Raw genomic sequence first — 16205 nt, 5'->3', positions numbered from 1 at the left:
TGGAAATGTTACTTGATTTGAGCTCTTTGGTCAGACTAGAGACTTTAACTATAGAGTGTGAAAATTTGATCAGTGCTAGGGGTTTGCCACCCAATCTGAAGAAGTTGCGCGTAGACAGGTGTATGTCCTTGATAGCATTGCTTGACTTGAGTCTTTTGGTCGGACTACGGACTATACTTGTGATCGGATGTCATGGTTTGAGTAGTGCTGCAGGTTTGCCACCCAATCTGATAGAGTTGCACATCAAAGACTGTCTGACTTGAGCCTTTTAGCTAGACTACAAACTCTACTTGTGGTCAGATGTCATTATTTGAGTAGTGCTACAAGGAGCAGCAAACCGAAAAGTGCGAGTCCTTGGTAACATTCCCTGACTTGAGCCTTTTGGTCAGACTGGAGACATTGTGCATTGAATGTTGTCGGTCCTTGGTAACATTGCCTGTCACTTGAGACTTTTGGCTAGACTACAAACTCTACTTGTGGTCAGATGTCATGATTTGAGCAGTGTTGCGGGTTTGCCACTCAATCTGACGGAGTTGCACATCAAAGACTGCAAGTCCTTGGTAACATTTCCTGACTTGAGCCTTTTGCTCAGATTGGAGAAGTTGCACATTGAATGGTGTCGGTGCTTGCTAACGTTGCCTCCCTCATTAGGGAAAAAGGAAACTCATTTTGGGGCCTTTTAGCCTGAAAGGGAAATAGCCCTCCACCAATCAAAGGAGGGCCAACGTAACGTTGAAAAAATACAAAAAAGGAAGATAAAATAAATATTGTCAAGTTTGCATTCAATGAGGATACTTGAGCTACTTTATTAGATCTAAGGCACGGTGTAGAATTCGGTACTTCTGACATCACCGACGTATCTGGAGCAGGCCGAAACCCCTAGACCGACATTTGAAACACTGAAAATGGGCACCTGGAGGCCCGGAAAAGGTAAAAAAGGCCCCGCAAAAAGTGTACTAAAGAAAGCGATTTGACAGGTTGGCCGAGGAAATGTCGTTCCAAGGGTTTTGGCCCACTCCAAACGTGCCGGTGATGTCATATGTACCAAATTCTGCACTGTGCATCAGGATTCTGCACTGTGCATCAGTGGAGTTATGTCGTATTTTAGTGTTTTAGAGGAAAGAAAAATGAAGAAATTGTGAATTTCTCTCAGGGCCCCAAATTGAGCTCCCTTTTTCCCGAACGTGAGCCTTTTGGCCAGCCTACAAAGTTTGTTTGTGGTCAGATGTCATGATTTGAGCCATGTTGCGGGTTTTCTACACAATCTGACAGAGTTGCACATTAAAGAATGCCAGCCTTGGTGACACATTGTGATGTGAGCCTTCTGTTCATAATAGAGAAGTTGCATATCGAACTATGTGGGTCCTTGATAACATTGCCTAACTACCTAACTAGGAAGATGAGTTTGACTCTAAGTCCTGATCCTTAGCTTTACCTTTGGACCTTTGGATTTCCTTAGTGTGAGATTATTTATTTCTTTAAATGAAAAGACTTCTATTATGTGGGAAAAAAGCCCTGAGAGCGAATGCTCATGGAAAGAGTACATCATGCATAGCATAAAAAACAAAATACCCTCAATGGGTCAAAAAACTGGTGATCAAGTAGAGCCAGTAAAGCTCCATGGTTGAGGCTGAAAGTGCCACCTTAAACCTATGGTGGACTTCAAGAAAAAAGGGGAGCCTATCCACTCCATAAGGAAGATCATCTTCTTGGTAGAGGATGCATGGGAAGACCCCTCCATGCTCAACCAAATGGCTAGTGTATACAATGTCTAGCCAAGTGTGAGATGGACCTGGAAGCCATCAAGTGCCTTTGTGCATCGGGATCTCAACTAAGTGTCATCAAACCAAAAGAGCCCAAGAGAAGATATGCATCTCATAAAAAGTTTGAGGCCTAGAAAGAGAGAGCCAAGCCACCGAGCCTAAAGTCATGAAGAAGGGGGAGGGAACTGGGAACAAAAGTACTGAAAAAAGTGCAGCAGTCCCCTTCTAGATTAACTTTGCTTGTCTACAATCCCATAAACAATGTTGAATGGACTCCTCAACAGAAAGGCAACGAGGGCAAGCAGGGGCTGATCCAAACTTCGACCTTCACAAGCTCAATGCAGTCCCTCCATGAATAGAAAGCCAAAAGAAAATAGTGTTTTTCTATACTTGGGGGACTTCAGAGCCTTCTCCTAAATTGTCTTTGCAAGATTGTAGAAATTGGAAAACTCTCCTAGTAAGGAGCTATGGTGGGCTTCCACCCCCTAAGGCTAAGCTGAAACCTCTTGACATTGCTAACCATGTAGCTAGAGAAAGGGAGGCTCTTCTCATGGTTCCCTACATCAATCCAATGCCACAGTACTCCTCTGACTCGATCTCCTGTTGATTACACAAGATGCAGATGTGGCTCTCCCTATGTACCCCCTCTACTGGTACACTCTCAATGCGGAGTCAATGTGACCAAAGACGCAATTGTCCAATGGAGATCCTCAGTGAATGTGGAAGGTAGATCTGAGTATACCTTGGTAGATCAATGAAGGCCTCGTCAGAGATATGCAAGCACACTGGGAGCTCACTTGGTGCCCACTAGGTACTAAATGTGTGTAGCTGTAGAAGGTCCTCTTGGATGACCCGATTGACCTCGTGATATCTGAGTGGGATAGATGGAGTTTCAATGATGTACTAAAAGGGGAGCAATATGTCTATGTGGAGCCCAGTCTCAAACCACTTGCATGTGTGCGGATACCAGCATCTCTGATCACCCTGAGTTGCTAGGGCCATAGAGGAGGATATTGCTAGCCACCGTAGTCTACGTCGTCCTGAGGTACAAGAGACAAGACTACGTCGTCCTGAGGTACAAGAGACATACTCACTAACGTGGTATAAAAATGTGATAACCTGCTAGGGACATAGAGGAGGATCCAAACTCAGCTTGAATGACCTGGTGGGAAACTAATGGCTTGCTGCAGATCATCCGTGATAACAAGAGAGCCTGGAGCCTCTCTGCCCTATCCCAGCCTGCATCTGAGAGATCTGGACCCCCACAAGGGATGCCATACATGCCTACATGTCGAATCTTGATCCGAAGGTTCTAAAAGTGTGAGTGGACGTATTGTCTCTCCAGTCGGGCTAGTGAAGCATATTCTTTGCTCAAACGGCTTGCATCGCCGGTCGCATCATGAAAATAGGGCCAAAGAAGAGAACTCCCAAGCATGTGTATGATGAGACAATCTCAACCAGTGATCCATCAAATGTGAACCGCCCTCAACGCATGACTGCTTGGGATGTATTGAAGATCATAACCTTGGTCTTACCAAGGTTGACCCTCAAATCGTGTGAGTCACAAAATGCCTGTAGCACATCTAGGTGTCCTTAGAGGCCTACATAGCACTACGTCAACTGCATATAACAGGATCAAGCAAGAAACCAGCGATAGAGGCCCATCCCCTCCTAGTGTCTCCATAGAAAGTCTCAAGCTCGTTGATGTAAAGGCCAAACAAGGTTCTGATAAGGGGTAACCTTGTTTGACCCCAATAGTGCTTATGACCTCCTCTATCCATCCGACCCTTGTCTGGACTCGACTTGAAACCTCTCGTATAGTGCCATAACAGCCCATATGATCTCCTGGTCATAACCCAACTCCTATAGTCATCCAATAAGGCGGGCTCTCGGTACTGTATCAACGGCTTTGCGAAAATCCACAAAGCAACAATAGACCCTATGCCTTTGTGCCTTTGGCCGCTTCTATGACACCTGATCACATCAGAATCCGGCCTGGCCTCCTCTATGATACTCTTGGGTGTGAGTATGTGATCCATGGTCACCTGATCACATCAGAATCCGGCCTAGCCCTTTGCCCTGAGCCCCTACATCTCAGCGAACTGACCGACCTCTGTGTCAAGTACCCTCGCTTAGTAGCTCCACCCTTTCAGCTTATTGTATCAGGTTTCTCTCAGTCTCATAAACCCATGGGCCTTTCGACTTTAACAGACTTTCTTTCTTTCTCATGCCAAGGGTAGAGAAGAAGTATTTATTGACTCTTCCTCCCAACTGAGTCCAACATGACTCTCATCCATGAAAGGAATACTCGCTCTCTGGTCCAAAAGAACCTGTTGATGAGCCATTGCTATCGTAATGTGTTCCAAAAACCAAACATTTGCAGGCTGCTTCTACTCTTCCCTTTGTAGGGCTGCTAACTGTTGTAGGCCAACCCCTGGTCTGAAAATCATAGTACTAGCCATAGAATGATAAAACATCACTATGAAGGAGAGGGCTTTTTCCCTTGCATATGAGAAACCCAAATCTGTAAGACTGCCTCAGGAAGGCCCTCCTCTACGGACAAAGCATCCAAAATCCTAATATTGGCATATTGGGCTCTCGCGCGAGAATCAAAAACCATCAAAGCCAAAGAAAAGTGATCCGAGGTGGAAACCTTGGGAAAATGCAAGCAAAGCCACCCCTATCTAATGCCTAATCATCAACATAAAATATGCCATTTTGTGAATGAATGGCCATCTAATGTCTCCTATTTAACCACAAAAATAGGAGCAAGTGAGGCAAAGTGTGAAAAGCATCATTTGTCCAAGAATCTGTACTGCTGAACTAGAAAAGAAATGCATCCCAAGCCACTCTCTCAAGAGAGTGGATGCAACCTTCCCTTCCCTAGTTTTTGTCTTGAGGCAATTCTACCATGTTGAAGTCAAATCCAATATCCATGAATCTACTTTTGGGGCCCAGGAAAGCAGTTCCTTCCACAAAAGGACACGTTTCCCTCTATACTGGGGGCGTAAAGGTTGAGAGGGCCAACCTTATATCCACCGATATGAAGTAAAATCCACTATGCTCTACAAGGTTTGATGATGCCATGCCCAACCACAAGGGGGAGAAATGAATTTGAAAAGTATATTGAGAGTGATAAAGATGATAGTCAAGGCTCAAGGAGAAAGAGATTGGTTAGTGCATTAAAACTGGGGAATAAAGGTCAAACTTTGATGACTGAGCAAGATAATGGGATACGGAATTTAGATGGATCTAACTCCATTTGAGACAATGGGAGGACCAATAGCATAGCTCCTCATTATTCAAAGGTTCACACCTTTACTTCAAGTACATCATGAATACATGTACAATGTCCTATGTAGCATAGCCATCCTTGAACGTTCACGTAAAGGCATGGTTGGCCATATTTCAAACGATGGCTATACTGTATATAGTGTAGCCATCCTTGAATCAAAAAAGCAAGATTGGCCATAGTCCCACGTGAATGAAATAGGGGAATGGCCCAGTCAAGTGATGGCATGGGGGCTCAATAATTGACACTCTATGCTTGCCATTATCCGAGGAGGTCAATTCAATGTTCAACCAATTCCCTGGGTACTCCTTGGAGGTTCATGTAGGAACAAGCAAAGACATCTCTATAGGTTGTGGCAAGTTTGGTCACCTGGATGAGACACTTTAGTAGTCCTACGTCCAATCGGCTACCTTACTACATGTGGGATCTTTTATAGTATCAAGGATGAGGTAACAAATTTCCCTCAATATCAAGTTGAGCGGCACCAACAAGGTGGGCAGGGCGATGTCTAGAGGAAGGTCATCACCTCTATATTTAAGCCAAGCAAGGGGCTAGGTGGGAGTATTTGTCTTCTATCAAAGGGTAGGAGAGGGTGGAGTAGGTGAAGGCACTACAAGATTTGAAAAGTTGTACGTCAGATTCTACAATAGAGGTAGTGAGCTAAGAGAGAAGGTTAAATGCCCAATTGGAGGTAGAGGTAGAATCAAGAGAATTGTGGGTTAAATTTTGGGATAGTGAGGAAGTATACGAAGAGTAAGCATGGTTCTGAACAATAACCATGGCTCTCATCCTTTTAGGCGTCTCCCTCCCTTCGAGCTTTCCCTGCCTTTCCTCTTCCAACTGTTGATTCTCCTCAAGAGACCATCCCCTCACCCTTGCCTACACCGAGGGAGATGGCACTATAACCCGCCTTCGGGATCTCCAAAGGGCAATGAACAGATAACAACCAGAAAATACTCAATTTATAGCCACTTAGAACTTTCCACAGCAAACCAATTCAACTTAGAACAAAACACCCGAGAGCTAGATTGCCCCCGTCTTGCACCGGACACTAGATTGGCCCTAAACTTAACACCCCTTTTGGTATTTCTTTATCTTTTATTCAGAAGGCATGCAAATACAAGAATAGCACCGTAGTGCATCAGTCCACAGATAGCCAACTGAATAATTTGCTCACAGGCACTTCAGTCCTGCTCTGCGATCACAGAAAAAGGCATCCCAGTCCAGTGCAACCTTCCATGGCAGACCTTCTTCCGAATCTGGCTGACGGTTCTAACTTGGCAGCTCTAATACCCACTAGGGGAGTCCTAGAAGGAGAGAAATCAGCCCAGTCTGTCTTGGTAGCTCTAAACACCCGTCAATGGAGTCCTAGCAAGACAAAGGCCAGCAAAACAACCACACCTGGCTGTTCCTAACAAACAGAAAGGCCAATTGCACAAAGGGAAAGGATCTTAAGGTTCTGAGGCAGAAGGAAAGCTCCTACAAAGCAATCAACCAATAGGAAAGCTCGGGAAACCCTAGGAAAAACAGCAATCATGGGAAAAAGAAATTTCCTGGCAAGATCTCTAGCTCCCTGGCAGATGAAAATCAGCAAAAGCAACCCTAGAGACCTACTGGAGGAGAATCGCCAAATCTGAAAACCTCTTGGAGAAATTCGCCAACCTTGGGAGCATTTGGATGGCCTGGCAGATGAGAAAACCTGAAAACGGAGTGCCAGAGAGCACCAGAGCAGCCCAGGTCAGTGCAAAACTGAAAGCGATTAGCTAGAAGAGCTCCCTAGAATTGCAAAATTCCAAAACAGGCTGAGGAGCTCCTACAGAGTGCACAAACTTGAGGCCCATGACCTAGCAGCACTAAAATGAATTGCGATTTGAGAAACCAGCTCCCGAAACAGCCCTGATGAATTGCGATTTCTTGTAGTAGCCTCTGAGAAGTGCAATTTTGCTGTCCTGCACTAGAGCCAAGAATAATTCCCTTTGCTTGCCCTACAAGTCATTGGATTTTTACCCCTCTCTAACCCTCAGTTCCTTTGCCTTGGTCCATGAAATTATTTGCACTGAGGTGTCCTTTACAAATTTAATCAGTTTGAGGCCAGGTTAGTCACCGTAAATTCCAAAAAATTAGAAATTCACTCCCCGTGACAGGCACAGTTCATAGTGCCCCTGGTGTATCTACGTTCGACCACTTTCTGATGATTCTTTGCAGCCACCACTTCAACAATATAGTAGATTGAGGCTTGCAAATGAGCTTACCCATCACCACCGGCGAGGACCTGTAGAAGCCGGATACGATAAAGCCAATTGATGGACAGCATCCAATACTAGAAATAGGCATGCCACCAATGAAGAGAGACAAGGAGAGACCAAGAAGGTCAGATAATATATTGGGAAGGAGAGGAGGAGGACAATATGTCTACCACAAGTGAGGAGAAGAACACTCAATGGGGGACAAGCTAGGAGATTTGAGAAAGAAAGAAACTCTATTAATGTCCACGGAAGACCGATAGGGGACAGGGAAAAGACCATCTAGTACATCTGTTGAGGGAGGGCACATGGCAGCTCCCAAGGAGTGCAACAAGCAGCTCCATTTGGAGAGAGAGAGTGTAGAATGCTTTGTGTTAGGAGTATTGTGACGTAAATGAGGAGAGAAGAAACCGGTAGTTGCTTTCTACAAGGTGAGGTAGGAAGCCATGAGCCCACCAACAATCCCTTGGAGCATTGTTGTCCACGTTCCACCTTTGCATGCCCGCGATCTAAACTCGTCTTGTCCTGCTTCTTTGTGTCTTGTCCTTGGTGCTCTTACAGATTTGCTTTGGAGAGACCATGTTCCTGATGCAAGTGGCCTAAGGACACCCGTAATACTTTCGGAAGTGTTCAGGACCATACAGCACACATAAACCTCTTGGAGCACACCATTCCTTTAAGAGGTATCACTATAGTGACCGCATCCTATCAGATGACCTGTTGATACATTACAAATATATTATTGGTGAAGATTGGGTTGCAATTTGTAGGGATCATGTTGCAGATTCATTTAGAGGACAAACACCATCTGCAGTAAACCCAATGGAAATGTAGGAAACTTCAAAGAAGCCAAAGATAAGGCATTTCTTTTGTCAAGGTAATGGAGTGTGGCATCTACTTTATTTCCTTTGAGTTTCATATGAGATGGCTTTACAAACCACCTCAAGGGTTGTATATACATAATTATTAGATAACACATTACTTGGCCGTCCCTCCTATATCCTTAGTATTATTGAGTCGTGATATATGTTATACAAGAAGTTTGATTCCCCAACATTGCAGAATGATACGAGAAGAAAAATTAACCTGGTCAGGGACACTACCCATCCTAATAGGCTTTTCACAAACTAGTAATAATGGAGTCTGAAAACCAAGCGGAATTTTTCATAGCACTCCCATTTATTGATACAATAACTCACCATTCCCAAGTAGCTTCCCATCAAACAATTCCGCCGTCCCTGCTTGTCCAGTAAATACATTGCACTCAGAGCCCCTGCAGTTGTATGTCTTACACAACTTTATTAGAACTGATATCATCTTACAAACTGGGTGCATCATATAAGTAAAAAGGCGCCTACCAACAAAGTTTGCAACTGCCACAGTTGCACTTGCAGTCATACTGTTGTTAATGCCTGCATTGCGGAACGTCAAGGAGGAAAAATACAAAACACCATTTATTCCCGCAAACTGCTGAAGTGCAAAGAGGGCACTTCCTATTGCTGGAGCTGCACATGAGCAGGACCACCGAAAATACATTAATGAATGTACTCCACTTACAGAGATAGTCTCAAAGAAGCTGTGAAGATGGTTTGAGATATGGATTGAATGTATTTCAAAGAATTCAAAACACACAGGTGAATTTGTAACAAAAGATAGCCTGAACTGCTTTTGGACAAAACTGCTAAGCAAGCCAATAAAAATGATAAATGAGATATTTTATTTAAATCAAAATGAAAGGTACAAAACCAATTAATTTGAAGATTCATTTGAATGCCCAATTGTTGTTGAATTTCTTCTATTTTTGAACATAGTCATCCCTAAATATTACTGGACTGTACTTTGTCTTTCTGACCAAGTTAAAAGGGCATGCACTCTGGCATGTCAATATTAAGTTTCATGAGATGTTTACATGCTAGAAATGTCCAACCTTGGAAACATTTTGGCTCGCGCATTGGAAAAACTAGAAACAGAAACAGCCTGCCTGGGAATTCGAGGCTCTGACTGCAGCTTTGGCAGCAAGATTTTGTTCTTGCATATTCTGTGTATCCCTCATGACAGGCTTCTTAAAATCCACAGCATCCTGTTGGACCACGTCATGTCTCTTGACCTCATTTGAAACTGTTTACCCGATTGTGGCTACTAATGAGATCAGATTAGACACTAGGAACGAAATCAGGTAGTTGATATGAAGTAGATTACCATGAAATGTTCAATACAAGCTTTTGATGTCAGTGTACCTTCAGCTGTGTATACACGGTTGCAACAAATGGTGATTCAACAAGTTAAAGGTATCTATCTATGTTTTGATGCATCCACCAATCAAAATATTCGTGCTTACTAATCTAAAGAACTTCATAACTGTCATCCAGGGTTGCAGATGTGCAGCATTCAAGGCATGTTATGGGTGAGATGTAAACAGGAGGTCATTAGAGGTTTGATTCACATGACATATCGCAACACTTAAATTCAACCTTCAATAGTCCTCAAGGCCTTGGATTCAAGTTGAAACATGGATTATACTTAGTAGCAAGGTAATTGTAAGACTATAAGTACGAAGGCCTAATAATCCCCCTCAACCTTTGAATAGTGGGGTTAGAACACCCTCAGCCTTCGAAGTGGGGGTAGAAGAGAAAGAGGATGAGGACATGGAAAGGTCCTCACCCACGTCTTCCAAAAAAACAAGGACATACCAGCAACAAAAAGGTAGGAGGCCTTTAGAGTGGGGAGGAAAGGGGAAAAGCCAAGGCGAATAATTGTTAATTTTCAGAACACACAGTCCCGCCTTAAGTGCTGAATCATAAGCATTATCTCAAAGGGCACTCAATATGGATAAATGAGGATCTCACAAGAAGTCAATACTCCTAAAAAAGGAACTTGAGATAATGAGAAATGAAAAAAAGAATTGAAAGAATCCATACATGAAGGATGGGAAGGCTGTCATTATGGAACAATGCAAAGGGGGAGGAAAGCATGCATAGGGACTCGAGACCCTTAGGATCAAAATATGGAACATGAGAGGATGGACCTTGGACAAGGCCTTCGCATTGGAAGAAAAAATATCAGAAACAGATATACTTATAGCTTTGGAGATGCAGAAGCATGAGGAAGATGGAATTCCAGAAATATACGGCTTCCTGAAAACATCAATATGGAACAACAAAGAAAGACGTATAGGAGGGAAAGGGTTTGGCAGGATATCTTGCTACATCAGCACGATATGGGAAAAACAGCTAAGATCATAAAAGAAGATCCACATTAACAATATATGTGGTTTGAGATAGTGGCAAAAGAGGGGAACATCTGACTGACAGCATGTTACTTGCACCACCGCAATCATCCATCTACAAACACAACAGCCATATCATGAGTAGAGCCTCTCATGATTTGAGGGAGGACATAGCTAAAGGTTTGCTAAAGATCATGTAATTATGTTGGCAGGGGATCTCAATGCATGAGCAGGCTCAATGCACAATGGACGGAAGAGACACATATGGATGGAGAAATGGAAGAGGACAATGAGGAAAGAACGGGATCGAAAAGGGAATCAAGAGACACAGGCAAGAAACCACCCACACAGGGAGACAACTCTTCACCTTATTTGGATGTTTTGGACTTCAAAGGCACATAAGACTATATGCAAAACCCCTCCAGGATCAAGCGTAATTGATTATGTGAACATAAGCCCAGATGCAAGACATGTGATTGCATACGTCAAGATTGAGGAGGAGAGTCTGGAGTCCAACCCCAGAGCAATGTTACTAAGCCTCGTAGGGACAAAGATTGCTGTAGAAAGACATAAAAATCACTGCACACCCGAGGCTTACAAAAAGGCTCATATCTATGAGAAAGAACTAGAAACAACAATATCACAATGTCAGATGCCTTCTTCTTGTCAAGCAATCATAACAGCAATATTGCAGGAAACAGTCCAAAAGTGCTTTAAAAAAAGCAAGGGGGGGAGCATAGGTGCGCCTTGCAACCATCGGTATGGCCAGCAAATAAGGCTTGAAAAACAGCAGATACAGCTGAGAAAGAGTACAAAGCTAGAGCATACAAATGGTTGGTAAGAAACAAAAAAGACCTTTTCTCAAGGGCAAACAACTTGAAAGTTTTGAGAAGCTTTTAAAAAACCACAGAAAGTTTTTCCAGGAAGTACATGGCAATAAACATCAGGGGACAATTGCATCATGGAAAGACATGATACAGTTCATCAAGGACCTGTACGAAAGAGATGGGGAAGAGAGGATTGACCATGATTTTTTTGTAAAAGAAGCAAACCACATCATAACAGATGAAGATGCGGGGAGAGGTCTAAAGAAGATAGCAAATAGGAGGGCCCAAGAAATACAAGGGCTAGTACCTAAAATGTTGACATGGGAGGAGAAAGACAAAGGGAATGCTCACCAAACTCATGAATAAGGCTCTAGAGGAAGGATTTCCCTCATAATGGAAGCTTAGCAAATTCGTACCTATCCATAAGGGAGGGGGCAGAAATGTGGCAAAAAACTACACAATAATCATGGTGGTGCTCAGCCTATTGGCCAAATTGTATGGCACTATCGTTGAGAAAACAATCAGCAGATGTGGGGAGGCACAGGAATTAGGGCGGCATCCCAGGCAAGGTTTCATCCCAACCACTTGTCGACTGTGAATCATTTAGTTGCCATGAGAGTAGCAAAGGATGGAGCAAAGAATAAGAAAGGCTGTATATTGCAGCTTCGTAGACTTCAAGAAGATTTCGATATATATTCCACGTAAAACACTATAGGAAAGACTAGAGGGCTATAAATTCCTCAAGAACTTTTTTTTTTTTTTGCAAAAAGAGACTTCTATTAAGTATTAAAGAAAAACCGTTAGAGCAAGCTCCATACGGGATACATCATGCAATGCACGAAAAGCTCAAGAGCCAAAAAGAAAGGATTGAGGCTGAAAGTGCCATCTCAATCCGGTAGAAGCCTCCGAGAAAAAGGGAGAACCCCTCCAAACTCCAAGAAAAATAGTCCTTCTAGAAGAGGCTGCCCGTGAAGAACCCTGCATGCTAGCCCATATGGCTATCAAAGTGTGAACCGTGTCAGTCCAAATACCCGTGAACACCTGTAATGGGTGTATCTGGGTGCCATCCAAGGCCTCAGTACATCTGGCTCTCCAAATGTGCCAAGAGGAAATGCTAGCCAAAATCTCCCAAGAGGTGTCCACTGAAACATGAGAAGCTCTGAAAGGAGTAAGTGGTACATCCTGTAGAGAGCAGGGCTCTATCATCTGCCGGCGGACCGAGAGTGCCCAAGAAGAAGGCTCACCCTCATAAAACACCTGGGGCCCGGTAAGAGATAACCATGCGACCGAGCCCCAAGTCATGAAGAAAGGGGATGTGTGAAAGATGCTGAGTATCCGAGCAACCCCTTTCCAAACAGTCCTCGCCTGACTGCAGTCCCAAAGGCAATGTCGCACTGACTCCTCTGCAGAGTGACAACGAGGACAAGTGGGATCAGCCCCAAAACGTGATCTCCACAGGTTCACTGCAATCCCTCCATGAATAGAAAGCCAAAAGAAAAGAGTGATCTTTCTATTTCTGAGGGATTTCCAGAGCCTCCTCCAGAAATTTCTACGCAAGTCTGCGGTGATGAAGAAGCTTTCCCAATGGGGGGCTCTGGAGGGAATCCAACCCCTACTGTTCAGCTGAAACCTCCTGGCATTACCAACCGTGAAACGAAAGAAGGGAATCCCCCTCTCTCGGTGCCCATGATCTATCCATTCCCACTCTCCTGGGTCCCACTGCAAGCACCTGATAGGTGCACCTCCATATAACCACAACCTCCAGGATCCCAAGGCCAAGAGCAGAGGGTCGGGGTCTAAGTACCACTGCAGGCCCGCTCCAAGGTCCACAAAACCAGCAATCCTGACAGGCTGAAAGGCAACCTCAAGAAGAATGCCATCCCTGGATGTAGAAAGTAAACCTCCATCCCCAACATCAAATACCAGAGCGTCTTCCCCGAGACCTCGGAGAGCGATCACCTGTAAAGGAACTGATGTCCGCGAAAAAGCTCCCATCCAAGTGGTGGAAGTAATAGGCAGCTCAACTGTCCATTCCACCGGGATGGCTGCATCTATCTGCTGAATCCTGCGTGCTACCCCTCTGAGGTGACTCACGGACTGCAGTCTCTGATCCACAGGTAGCCTGGTAAAAGATTTCCAAGTGCCTACTGTGTAGGCGGGGCCTCTCTCCCATTTAGACCACTGCATGTAATGGGAAGTGCCCAATGGTCTGGCATGCTCGTCAAGAATACTATCATTCCAAATGATCGGCTGCCTATCAATCTCTTCGACGGTAGAAGGAGGAATCCTTCGAAGAGTGTTCCTGAAGCTCCCCCAAGCTTTCAGGATGGCAGTCATGAGAGGAGAGGCAGGAGATCTGAGAGGGGCTGATGTGAAAATCCAGCAAGGGCTGTCTACCCAATCATCTCCCAAGGTTGGTGTGCAAGCCTGAATGCGTCCAAAAAAGAAATCCTTCCAAGGTTCCTGCCCAGGCATGAGTCCCCTCACCACCACCTTACAAAGCAATGCCCTGCACTGCAAGTCCGGGTCAATGACATTAAGGCCCCCTTCACATGTAGGGAGAATAATGGTCTCCCAGGCCACCCTTGCTGCAACATCTGCTGTGCCATCAAGTCCACTCCATAAAAAATTCCTGACTGGTATGATGAGCTGAGTGATGCAATCCCTAGACCGGCACCAGCAAGAACACACGAACCAGGAGGTGGCCAAGAGAACCTGATTCACTACCACAACTCTAGATGCAAGGTCGAGTTTGGCAGAGCTCCAGAATAGGAGCTTTTTCCTTATACTTTCTAGTACTGGGGCAAACTGCTGTGCTGGAGAGATGTCCAATCCTACCTGGCATCCCAAATACCTGATAGGAACACCCCTCTGAATCCAGGAAAAACCAATGTCAACACCCCAGCCTGGAGTGTCCTCATCACTGATCCAAAAGCCAAAGGATTTATGCCAGTTAATGTGTGCCCCTGCAGCTGAGCAAAAAATATCCAAGGCTGTCCGGAAAGAAACAAGTGACTGCAAGGAGGCCTGAATAAAAATAGCAGTGTCATCAGCCAACTCACAGTCAAAAAGCTCCTGCTCCTGTCTCAAGGGCAGTCTCAGCCCAAAAAGCTCAGCCTGAGATCTAAGGAAGATACTCATAGCTTCTGCCACAAAAAGAAAGAGGAAGGGGGCTAAAGGGCATCCCTGACGAACTGATCTGGAAATCTGAAACCTGTCACCCCTTACCCCACCAATCAAAACCTGGCTGTGGGCTGATCTGTAAAGGGAGGCCACACCTCTGATCCAAGCATCTGAAAATCCAAACCGTAGAAGAGTGCCCTCAAGAAAACCCCAATCTACTCTGTCATAGGCTTTCTCGAAGTCCAAGAGTAAAACTGCTAGCCTCTGCCCACTCTGCATAGCCCACTCTGTGGCTTCCCAAAAGGAAAAGATATTATCAAAAATGCTCCTGCCATGCACAAAGCCTGTCTGAGTATCATGGATCAGGTCTGGAAGAAGGGGCTGTAGTCGGATGCTGATCGCCTTGGCAAGGATTTTGTAAAGTGTGCCCAAAAGAGTGATGGGTCTCCAATGGGATACAAAATTCCTGTTGCCACCTTTCGGGATAAGGTGAATGAGTCCCTCGGTCAATGAGTCAGGCATCTCACCCGAGTCCCAAATGCCCTGCAGGGCTGAAGTAATATGATCACCTATCATATCCCAAAAGGCTATAAAAAAAAGCTACATACCGATTATACGAAAGGGTTTTGACTGAGCTAGCGCAACCACTAGTAAAAGGTCATGCTCCAGGGAGAAAGTCATCATAAGCGGCAACAAAGGGGTCAAGCAAGGCTGCCCCCTCGCGTAGATCCTTTTTGGTATTTTCATTGATGAATTGGAAGATTGGATGAGAATACACAGCAAAGGAGTCCACGTTGTGGGGTATGTTCTACTATTGCTTGTTAGAAATGGTTAGTGGTAAACCTCATGGGATTTCTAGGTCGTTGTGGACACATGGCTTATGCATGGAAATCTTGATGTGTTTATCCTTCAGCCGGTTGTCTGGAGCGGCTCTTTTCTCTCTCTCCTATTCTCAAGGTACTTCTCCATGATAGTCGTGGCTAGCTGCAGCCAGAAGGCAACCCTTGGCATCACGGTTGGCTGGCTATGACAGCAGGAGGTGCTGGCGACCTGATCTGATAGACAGACAGGAGTACACGATGGTGGCTATCCTGAGCGGTTCTTGCGAGCTTGCAGGCAATTCGAGGATGGTATATGTTGCTGGAGTTGCTCGTGTTCCAGTTTGTTATGTGCACGAGAGCTTGTGTAGCTCCTGACAGAGGTATTAGCTTCTTGTGAGCTTGTGTGGTCTCTTTCATTTGTCGACCAGTGTGGTCTCCCTCTACATTTCACGCGGTGTCAAGCCTTTGTGGCTAGTTGTATTCTCTTGTGAACCTCCACAACAGGCCCCATAGGGATGAGTGGAGGTGTCTAGGTCTCTGAGTCGTAAATTTCAGCGTGTGTTGTTGTCTTTTATACAAGTTCTCTGATCGTCTCCTATCGACTCCGCTCATGTGAAATTTATTGCATACAATTGTTTCTAAGTTTACCAACATTGCTCATCTACACGGATGGCATAGTATTCTTCACAAAAGACAAAAGAGACATACAAGTGTTAGAAACATGGTGTCTAAGAGAGAGAGTGAGAGGCTAGGGAGTGAAGAAGTGGTACACAAATGCAGACATAATGAAGGCTTTCATTCATTCATCAAGTATATCAAGACAAGTGAAGTACAAGCCTTATATAGGCTACTCACTCACACACTAGCACCTAGTGCATATGAGATAAGTCCCATGATGACACGTGGCACT

At 44.7% G+C, this 16205-nt stretch overlaps 1 protein-coding gene across 1 annotated transcript in view; it reads right to left on the bottom strand.

Moving 5' to 3' along the window:
• The window catches only part of LOC147884609 (Major facilitator superfamily protein), a 121214-nt gene that overhangs the window by 30428 nt on the left and 74581 nt on the right, over positions 1 to 16205 (bottom strand). Inside the window, exons 8-9 of the mRNA XM_087397397.1 lie at positions 8657 to 8803; positions 8498 to 8571 (exon numbers count right to left, since the gene is read on the bottom strand). Of these exons, the coding sequence (XP_087253523.1) occupies positions 8498 to 8571; positions 8657 to 8803 (221 nt within the window). The remainder of the gene's footprint in view (positions 1 to 8497; positions 8572 to 8656; positions 8804 to 16205) is intronic.

This window comes from Dipteris shenzhenensis, chromosome 26, assembly GCF_047967505.1.
Source record: "Dipteris shenzhenensis isolate YYH24624 ecotype China chromosome 26, Dip_SZ_1.0, whole genome shotgun sequence".
Classification (NCBI taxonomy): Eukaryota; Viridiplantae; Streptophyta; class Polypodiopsida; order Gleicheniales; family Dipteridaceae; genus Dipteris; species Dipteris shenzhenensis.
The sequence above is the reverse complement of the archived record's forward strand: the minus strand, read 5'-3'. Positions and strand labels throughout refer to the sequence as shown.